The sequence below is a fragment of the Meleagris gallopavo genome, chromosome 6 (genome assembly GCF_000146605.3).
Source record: "Meleagris gallopavo isolate NT-WF06-2002-E0010 breed Aviagen turkey brand Nicholas breeding stock chromosome 6, Turkey_5.1, whole genome shotgun sequence".
NCBI lineage: Eukaryota > Metazoa > Chordata > Aves > Galliformes > Phasianidae > Meleagris > Meleagris gallopavo.
The window spans coordinates 45,566,770-45,577,608 of NC_015016.2; the positions used below are offsets into that span (position 1 = coordinate 45,566,770).

General features: G+C 43.6%; 1 protein-coding gene across 1 annotated transcript in view; it reads right to left on the reverse strand.

Annotated features, from left to right (window-relative positions):
* The window catches only part of SEPTIN7 (septin 7), a 69,270-nt gene extending 61,103 nt beyond the window's left edge, over positions 1-8,167 (reverse strand). The window contains exon 1 of the mRNA XM_031554057.1: positions 8,116-8,167. Coding sequence (XP_031409917.1) covers positions 8,116-8,152 — 37 coding nt within the window. The 5' untranslated portion in view covers positions 8,153-8,167. The remainder of the gene's footprint in view (positions 1-8,115) is intronic.
* Between the last annotated feature and the right edge of the window lie 2,672 nt (positions 8,168-10,839).

A 10,839-nucleotide genomic window follows, 5' to 3' on the forward strand; every position in this document is an offset into this window, starting at 1 on the left:
TTGATCGTAATCTTCTAGAAAGACCAAGTGAGATCAGTGTACTATCCAAGGAAAAGCCACACATCCACACAGCCTCACCACGTGCCATCTCCTGCTCTCAGCTCCTTCCTTACTTCCTCCCAACATGACATTTGCTCTTTTGACCTCTGAGGACGGAGCTGATGCCTCTGGGGAATTGAACCACAGCCCCGAGCCTTTGCTCCTGGGCTGCAGCAGCTGTTCCCAGCTCACTTCTGGTCACACAGCACAACAGCAGCCCATATATCTATCACTTTACATTCCCCTACGCTGCTTTTAACGGCCACTTTTTATCAAGTGACCGTTAATATTCTTATGCAAGTCCTCACTGTTGTTCATCACCCCTGTCCTAACGGAGCACAAATGAAAGCAAGTCATATGAGAAATTATACTATTGGCCTTAGCTGACTTTTGATGCATCCACTTAGTGCACTCAATGTTATTTTAATAGAGGTCTGCCCCAAGCAAAATGTCAAAGCCCACATAAACCAGCAGCTGAGCGGGAGCTTTCAGATCCATCATCTGAAGCAATGGATTAGCAGCCAACAGCAAGCTGCTCTAACTGTGCAGCTGAAGAGAAGGAAGGAAGAAGTACCTTAGGAAGCTTTTTACAAACGATAATTAAAAAATCCTAATCTCTTTGTCATCTGCCAAGCCTGTCTATCGTCTCTGTTGTTGCCCACTCTCTGCAATTTACATCTCTCTTTATTTTGTGCTGATCATATCCAAGAAAAAAGAAAGAAGAGGTCAATCTTCAGGAAACACCATCTGGGCCAAAAGATGGCTGGCATAAGGTTCACTACTTGACAAAGCAGTGCACCCTCTTAGCAAGGAGAGATGCAAGCCCAAGGCAAGCTAAAGCCATTTCTGCCTCTGCTGGGAGCGTAGCTCAGAGTCTGCCTGCATGGGAAGCACAGCTGCTGGGCACTGCCAGTAACCAGCAGCCTGGCACAGGATGTTAGGAAAAAATCTCAAGGATTTATGACCTAACCCACTCAATGGCAAGGATTAATGAATACAATTGGATAAAACAGGAAAGCAGTTTGACAGTGTCGGAAATACTGATCTTTCCAATCAGATTTTTCCATTAAAATGGGGCTTTGGAGCTTCACAATCAGTGTTATTCTAAAAATAAGAAATGCAATTCATCCTTCCCTGCTCTCCTTCTAGGACCTACCATTTAAAAGTAAGCTAGCATCCCAGAAAACCTGAGAAATCCAACTACACTGAGAGGAACATCAGCACGGTTACTCACTGCACCAGGCACGGGCCAGCAATGGCACTTACCAATGATGTAAATAGAAAGCAACATTTTTACCTTAATTCACACGTTTGGAATGGGGGACACATTTCCAACATCTTTTCTCAATTGTGTATTTGTTGTGCAGTCAATTTGCTCCTGAAAGGTACCTCGACATGAGGCAAGTTTCCCTTCTGTTTTGGAAGCTTCCATATCTTCTCACCTGCTCTGGTGAAACACTGCTTCCAATGAAGTTAAAGCCATCTCTCAAGAGCTTCCAACTTAAATTCTGCTCTTTAGCCACACACACTTCTATTTGGTTTCTTATCATCACGATATCTTTTATATTTTTTTCATATATTTTAATAATTATACAAATTTTTAGTTTTATACAGAAAGACTATTCTACAAAGCACATTAGGGACTTCTATTTTCTTTAATATACTCAACATGGAAACTTCACAAGAGTAAATAAAATCATCCTTTGCAACAGTGCTAGTTGCTTAAAGTCTCCACATCAGTTCCTCAAACTCTCTGAAGCCTATGGGAAGGCCTAGGAGTTACTTTACATCAAGATCCCTAATAGCTTGCCACAGGTTGATAAAGCCTACATTTTTTCCACCCTTCATAAAGCATACAGCCAATACATACCCCTACCTTGCCTTGCCACATCCCAGAGGCCAGCACTAACTGCACACTGACAGCTGTTCTTGGAACAAAAGCTCTGTGTAGCACTACTCAGGGCAGTGATGCTGCTAGGTGCCTACACCACTTGTTCTTTTTTGTTTGTTTCTTTTACACAATAGTACCTTAACTTTGCTTTTATAAACTTTAAGATATACTTTCTCTACTTTTAAAGCAAATGCTGAATCTAAAGAGCTGGGGAAACGGAGGGGGGAGAAGGAAACTCATCAGCTACAATTGTAAACCTAAACTTAAGCTGACCGTCTACAAACTTGTTTTTCCTTTCACTACTGAAAACAAACACCTGCTGAATCAATAACACCTGCCACAATCTGCACAGCAGAAATCTAGTGCAGATGGACAGGCAATCCGCTCCTCTAGTCCCTCAGGCAGGCATCACCTGCAGATAGAAGACACCTTGTTTAGTAAGAGTACTTGGCTTGCAAGTGTGAGCTTGTGGTCTTGCCTGTACTAGAAACAATTAAAACTCCTCAAGAAGGACCCAGAAGAGAAACTCCTTTCAACGTGTAAGTGTTATTAAGAAGCCAGGATCTCTTCAGTCTCTAGGAGCAAGCTGATTAAGTCAATAATCAATAACTTCAATCGCTGATCCAGTGACTACAGTTGCAATTCAAACTGTACCTCAAATCCTCATGGGGCAAAGTCAGAGCCAGCACCAGTGAAGCTAGCTGGCTGTAGGCTCTCTCTTTTCCTGTGCTACCATCACTATCATCTGCTTTATTAACAGCATTAAACACATGCGAGTCCTAAGAGTAAAAGGATTCTGCAATGCAAAACATCACAAAGAGTAGACAGCACAACCCATCCACTGAGCTTCAGGCAACATGGAAAGGTGGAAAACCTCAAGGAAAAGCAAAAGGGATCTAACAAGGACACTACTAAAGCTTAACTCACCTAATTAAATATATATGTGTGTGTGTGTGTGTGTATATATATAGTTATAATAAAAATAATAATAATAATAATAAAGCCAGCCATCAGACAGACAACTATAGGATGCAACACAGAAGGCAAGGAAACTTGCACAGAGGAGCCAAGAAGGAGCCAGAGGAGCTGGCATCAGAACAGCTGCACACTGAGCACCCTCCACACAGCATGGGGGGTTACCTACCACCATTTCTGACCTTCTCCTCCTCAGTTTTGCTGTCACTGAATGTTTATTCTTTCCCACGGCTTGCAGATGAAAGATGCAAAGGTAGAATACTCAGTAAAGTGTTATGAATGATTCCTCTATATAAAATCTCCCAGGGAAAAAAAGAAAAAGAAACTAAACAAAGAGAATGATCTGCATTCAGTTTCATAAATGTCACATCCTTTGTCTCTTAAGTTCCCCAAAGAGATGTAAAACAAAAAAGATTCAAACAGACAAACAAGGTGGTGGGAACTTCCTGGCTGCTTTACCTCACGCTGCTCTTGTCTCTCATCTCCTGTGAAGTCAATTAAGCTCAGCACTTGAGAAGAGCCATCTTCAAGGAAACAAACCAGTCACTGCAGTTATTGCCTCACTTGGGAGACCACTTCAGGAGTCTCACTTCGCTATGGAAACTTTGGAGAAGGAGCAACAAAGCACAGTAACAGTTAGGAAATACATGGAATCGTTCTGCTGCAATGCATCAAGTTTGTTCCTTTGCTATATGCTCCTAGTCTGAAGTCACTGTGGAACATGTTTTCAGTTCCTTCATGTTCTTTCAGAATCTGCACACAGAGCAGTCAGTGACACAAGGACTCAGGTGATGCTAGATCACAGTTCATAGGCTTTACTCTATAAAAGCAAACACTGATTGCCTCATTCTCCTACCCCAAATCTCAGGGCAAAGTGGCAACAGCCAGAGCACATTACATCTGCCCCAACACAGAAAGGAAATTCCTGCAACCAGACTGACTGTATTATAACAAAGGTGCTTAGAAAAAGACACTTGCAAACACACACTTTGTGCCCATCTCTTTTCTATGCTTCCAATTCAGAGCCGACCACTTGGCTCACGGGGAAGCTGCAAGGTTGACAACGCAAGGAATAGCAGCCCCTGCACTACGTGTGCAACAATACCAGCCCGTTTACTTGAATTTCTTGAGCACGCAGCTGCAGGAGAGCTGCTGAGTTAGCTCACTCTTGCAGAAATACTCCAGTACCTTCACACACCACAGTGCCCCAAAACCCTGAGAGAAATTACAGCATGTCACCCCTGGTGTTTCTGTTAACACCAGGAATTCTCATTTAAAGTAACTAGGAGGAAGGGTTTTTACCATACATTTCTACATGGTGGATGCAACTTGTTCCCATATGGAAGCCATCTGTTCTTCTGAATATTCTTTTCTTTCCCCCTGCGCTGGTTTCTGTACCGAATGCCTCAAGTTCCGACTTGCAGAAGGCCTGTGGGCTTCACCACGACAGACACTTGGAGCTAAAGCTTTCTGAAATATGTCCTTGTCACTCATCTTTCAGGCTTTATTGCATTTCTGTGCTGCAGCAAAACAGCACTCCAGAGCAGCGAGAACTGAGCGTTCTGAAAGCAATGACCCTTTTGTCTCCGACAAGCAATTTCTCTGGAAAAATTAACATAAGAGGGTATCTCATCATTAACAAGATGCTAACTCAGGAAGTTCTTAAATCACTAGTATTTAGAGGGTTTTATTTTTTAAACCACTTCCACGCCGCTTAAGGAGTTCTGTATTTATAATGCAAAGAACTCTAATGAGACCTAAGAGATCAAAACAAGAACTGGGTGCTATTCTAAAGAACGATGGCAATTCAGAGAAACAGTCCATGTGCTAAGCTCAGATGTTACAAGTTTTGGGACACGGGAGGCTGCCAGCACTGTTCTGAACCATCTATTTTTTAAGCTGCAAAGATAGCAGAGGAAGATAGCCTCCATTGTTAATTACTGTGTAAGAAAGACTGGCCTCAAGATCTCACACTACTGCAACCCTTGGGGAAGCAATCTGACACAAAGAACGGCCCACTCTGATAGCATTAAACCTCAGTGGTAACTTCTCAGATTATTACAAGATATATTAATTGGTGTATTACAGATGAACGGTCATTCTAAGTAAGCAGCTAGAAACCCAAAGTTTTGCTTTCATTCATTCCATGTCAAGGAACACATTTTCAACTCAGTACAAAGCTGAAGGCTGCACAGACTAAAGCCATAGCTCTGCTCTGGTCATCAACACCACCAAATCTGCTGGTTTCTCAACTTCCCAACTGCCTGAACTCGTGGCATTATAACAAAGCTGGCTGTGAAGACTGTGCGTTATACAGCCCAATACCTATACCAACAGACAGCTATGCTGCACCATTAGCAATGTTCAGTGTTAGAGTGGGAATGCCACACTACTCTACGGCCAAAATCCACCGCTGGGAACACAATTTGAAAGAACAAGAAACCCAGGATCGTTTTTACCACCCACAGAGAAGAATTGAACGTACTGGAAAAGTCACCTTGGGCAAAGGGGATACTGGGTGCCTTGCAGGCAGGATACTTACTGAAAATTGCAACTGCTCAAGGATTCAGAATACAACAAACCTCAAGGACCTTTTACGGATACCCTGTTAAACACCTAAAGGGAACAAACACCAACCAGCTGAAATACTAGCTTGATAACAAAACTTAACACGGAACAACTGTTTATAGGATGGGGGCTCAACATCCCCACCTTCTCCTCCCTTCAAGGATCTAGTCTGGAGCATTGTTTTGTATTTGTAGCATTTTAAGACATTCTGCCTTTACCTGATTTAAAAGGAGCTTCCCCTGCATTCAAAGTCCTCAACTTCACAGCATATAAAGAAGGACCAGACAACCACATCCTCTAGCTTTGGCCCTGGTCTCTTAAAGCCTGCCATTACTTACAAACTGCAGGATCCTTCTGCTGCTCTTGCAGGTTTGCAGACGTCCACAGAATTGCAAATCAGAGCACCAAAGTCAATACTTGGCAGAGCTAAACAGTAGAGATGACCGTGAGCTCCAGCAAATAGTGCTGCAGCAATGTGAAAGCTACTCCTTCCTGAAAGTTCTCATTGAAATACGTGCTAAAAGAATTAAAAAAGAAGGCAACAGAATGTCTCCCCTTTGCCTGTGATCAAGAGATTACTCTGACCTTAATTTCACACCATCTGGCAATGCCTTCCAACAGGAAGTTAATTTAATCTTGAACCTCTTGGTTTATTAGTGTACCTTTACTAACTGCAATTAGGAAGCTTTTTGTTCTTCCAGAGGCAAGGAAAGAAATAAGGAAATAAAAAGATGGTTATCTTGGACTCACCCTACTTCAGAAATTCTCACTGCCCCAAACTTGAAACCACTCAATTACACTTAAGCCAGCAATTCAGAAGTCAAATTCTGAGTCACAAACTCCAAGTTTTGCATTCTTGTTTGGGGAAAAAAAAAAGAAAAAAAACACTACAGGGAACATTGGCAAGATCGTACAGTGAGAAAAATCTCTGCTGCCAGAAAGCTTCCAGAAAAATTACATTTCTCCAGCAGCAGCTGCTAATACCTCCAACCACTGCTTTTGACAACATGACAATTAACACCAGTACCTTAACTTAGTTCAGATATCAGCACAGTAGAGCCTGGTCAGGACTACAAGGCCCACTGCACTGCAATATTCTCTGCACTCCCCATCAGTCAGGGCCTCTGCTTTGCACATCGCTCAAGAAAGCACTAATGTTAGTGATACACCATGACACTGCCATCACTTCTGTACCTCTACAATACCAAAGTCTCAGGGAGCTCAACTGATAGGAAACAAAAAATAACGGGGAAGAAAAAGCACCAAACAGGCAATTCCTATAAGCCTGACTCCAGGAATGGTTACGAGGCACTGCTGCATGGGCAGGGAAAACAGCCCAATTGCTTCCCTTCAAACCACTGCCAAGAGATTTGATTAGCAACTGTACCACCAGGGTGAGCTTAGGCTTCCCTCCTGTGAGCCTGGTAATTATTCAGCTAGGGAACAAAGCCAGATCAGCTCAGATATCTAACCAAAAACTACCCCACACCACGGCAAGGTTAACTGCCATCTGCAACTGCAAGCTCATCCAGTCATACCAATTACATGAACAGCCAGGTAACACGAAGTACAAGAGACAAATACACCACCAGGAAAGTTTTTTTCAGCTGCAGTCCAGTTACACAAGTGTAAGCTGTGGAATCTTACGATAAAAGCGTTTAAGGAAGGGAACTAAAGGGAAAGACCACCAGCAATGTTAAAGGGAACAAGGCCTGTAAAGAGAACAAGTATCTAGCTTGCATTTCTCTCTTCCTAGTCATTGTTCCTATCACACTTTGCCCCAAAGCACCCCCAAAACAATTACAAGCTCAGTTAGTCTCATCCAATAGAACGTGATTCTAGACAGTGTCATTCCCTGGTCTTTTTTGTGGTCAAATAAGAGAAGTCAGATTTATTTTTTGTTCCTTCAGATCTCTCACGTTTCACGATTATAATGCAACCTTTCTATTTAGAAAGCTCTTTCAAAAATGTTGACACTAAAATATGCTCTATCTTAATATTGATCCTCCTAAAGCTACAGGGGTCAAAGGAAAGAGAAATCTCCTTATGTTTTAAACTTTCCTCCCCCCTCCCTTTAAGTCCCAGCTTCTTTGCTACTCAGATAAAGAAACAAGAACACACAACATATCAGTTTGAAACAGACAGAAAGCAACTAAGATCCTACATCTTGAGGGGTGATCATCACCACTGAGTAAGAACTGATTTTTTTATGCCTCCTATGCTACTGAGAACTAACCAAGTCAGCATTCACTTAGAAGCTAGTAAGCTTATGCAACACCCACACCGTTATTGCTCTGCAATGTTGCTTCCAAAATAATTTGCAATTGCATTTTGAACACTTTTTTTTTTTTAATTCATTTTTACCATTTTAATTTATGGAAATGTGGCCTAAAAACGGCCGTACAGAAAACAGTTTGTAAATAAGACAGAGTCACGAAGGCACAGTTCTGCCACAAGCGGCTCCCTGAAGGCCAGTGACGCAATGCCCTGCTGTGTGAGGTCGGATGTGCACACAACCTGGGATGTCAGGAAGGCACGCTGCTCATGCACAAAAAGCAGAACAACAAGTAAGTGGCTTTTGTGGGAAGGCAATCCAGGATGCATATCAGAACAAGGGCCAGTCAGGCACAAGTTTTAGCTACCTCTAGCACAGACTCTGCCAGCAGACACTGGACACATACTGTCTTCTAAGATGCTGATGAGCCTGGTGGTTACTATTCCATTGCTGACTGTGACGCAAGGAATGTCATAATGTTACAACATATAGCATCTTAACAGCCACGTTCAACCAAGGCAATGAATCTCTGGTTTTGCAGAGCAGCTGATTGGATTCTTTACTAATAAGAAAACCAGAAGAGAGAAGAGCTGCTTGATGACATTACAGAACTGTCAAGATGCTATGATTAAACTCAGGGGCAAGAAAGAAGTCTAATTCGACTCACCACTGACACATGCAGAACTGCCCCTGACAAGGTGAGCAGGAAGATATTGGTTTCTGCGAGCTGAGTTTCCAGCTCTTGCTGTTGAGGAACCTCCCCATTCCTCCTGTGTCACCATCCCCACCTCTGCAATACATCTTGTAAACATCAGCCCAAGGCTTGCATCCCTCTGTAGGGACAGCTTGTGTCCGCCTAGAGATTAACACTACCCTGAATTTGAATTACTACCTTAAATGAGACTTAACTAAACTACTTAAATGGTGACTAAATGCCATTCTAATTACAGTGAACACATTTGCAATTAACTGCTTCATTTCAGGAACAAGAAAACCAACCCAGAGCAAACAGAACATCACTCATACATACCCACTCCTGGTCTAGACAGGTTAAGTGAACAGTCTGGCAACATGTTAATGCTAAAGATGTACCTCACAACACAGCTCTGAAAAGAAGCCTCTCTCCTACGCCCTCTCCAAGGTACATTTTCCATCGCTGACTGTCCTTAAAATGTGGTTTGGATCTTTAGCTGTTTTGTTTTATAACTATTTGTTGTCTTAATGCACGCTTTAAGGTGGCACTGAAAACAAGAACAACAAAGCACTGAGGAACTTTCTGAAAACTAAATAGTTTAAGGAGTACAAGCAGCCTGGTCCATTGAAAGAGAGCAATGAAGATACTTACCAGTTAAGGAAAAAAGGAAAGAGACAACTGCTGTGTTTAGACACACCTCTTATGAAAAACAAAACAAAGCAAAATCCATTGTGCTTTTGCTTACAAAAGTTCTAAATCCGATCCTTTATCTCTGCTTAAGACAAACAACAATCTCTTACCCATACACACAGACAGTTGTTTGTCATACTGAGTATACATCCACAGCACCATTTTAGCTGTGACAAGTCACTTATCCTTGCGGGTCAACCGAAGGAACTGCTCTGAGTTATTACCAACACACACACTGCTACTGCTTCAGTATATCTTCAATTTCACTATGACTACGGAGTGAGCCTTTCTCCACAGCAGCAATCAGTGAGGAGCAGGGGATGTTCCTGCATTTCAATTCCAATCTCTACACGGACCATGCAGTTATCAACCTTTACAGCAATGTCTTTTTGAAAACTGCCCTCCTAAGGAAATATGCTAGTTATTGGTCCCTGCTATTCACACGTCAGCTACAAGAAAAAAAAAAAAATCTGCCATCTGAAACCAGAAGGAAATAACATTTCTATGTTCACCAGATAGCTGCTGGTAATCTCACAGAACACGGCAAGCACTGCAAACTAAGCCATCATCAACTGGAAGATGTCTAATGCTACACAAAACTGCATTTTCTCAAGTTTGCCAACATTTCAGCTGGTAAGATGATGTTATTTTGACTGAAAGTCAGAAATTAAGATCTTGAAGGGAACTTATAAGCAGGAAGAAGAGTGACTTTTTATACTGCCTGGTAGGAATATGACAAGGGGGAATGGATTTAAACTATAAGAGGAGAGACTTAGGCTAGATGTTAGGAAAAACATCTTCACTTGGGAGGGTGGTGAGGTGCTGGCACAGGCTGCCCAGAAAAGCTGTGGATGCCCCATCTCTGGAGGTGTTCAAGGCCAGGTTGGATGGGGCCCCGGGCAGCCTGATCTAGTGGGTAGTAATCCTGCCCACAGCAGATGGGTTGGAAACAAACGATCCTTCCAAACAAAGCCATTCTATGGAATCTATGATAACACTGAAAAGGTGCTGCTACCAAAAAAAAAAAAAAACAAACAAACAAACCACACCAAACCTGCATGAGGAGGCATGGTCTGCCTTACAGGTAAGATCTGAAGCTATGACCCATTAACTTTCCAGGGAGCTGAGGCTGCACACGCTCAAGCTGATTTTCTTTTAGGTCTCGATATTAATATAGATGGTATTTCTGCACGTGGAAGCATGTGCAAGCCAGCATTGAGCAAAGAGGGCTTCCTTTGGCCATCCAAGCAGACTCTCCTGACAACCTCCTGCTACCCGCGTTTCGTCAGCAGGAGGTGGCACACCAACTGCGTGCAGAAGATTCTTGAACGCCGCCGTGCCACAGAATCACATCTGTACCCAACCGCTCCTTCGGAAGCCGAGAGCACCGCGTCGAAACGAGCAGGGCCGCCTTCCCCAGGCCGCCCGCTCCCACCGCCACGGCGCAGGGCGGCGTTACGGGGGAGACCCGGCGGGCTCCGGAGGCCTCGCTCAGCCCGAGCCCCAGCGGGAGGGCGGCCGCACGGAGCCGAGAGGCGGCGGGAGCCGGGCAGGGCGAGGGGAAGCGGCGGGCAGCGGGCTCGTCCCGCGCATCCGTCCGCATGCGGCCCCTCTTCTTCTTCTTCTTCTCCTTCCTCCTCCTCGCGGCGAGGCGGTATCGGTCCCACCCGCTCCTCTCCTGCATATTTCAGCGCTGCTTTAATTCCT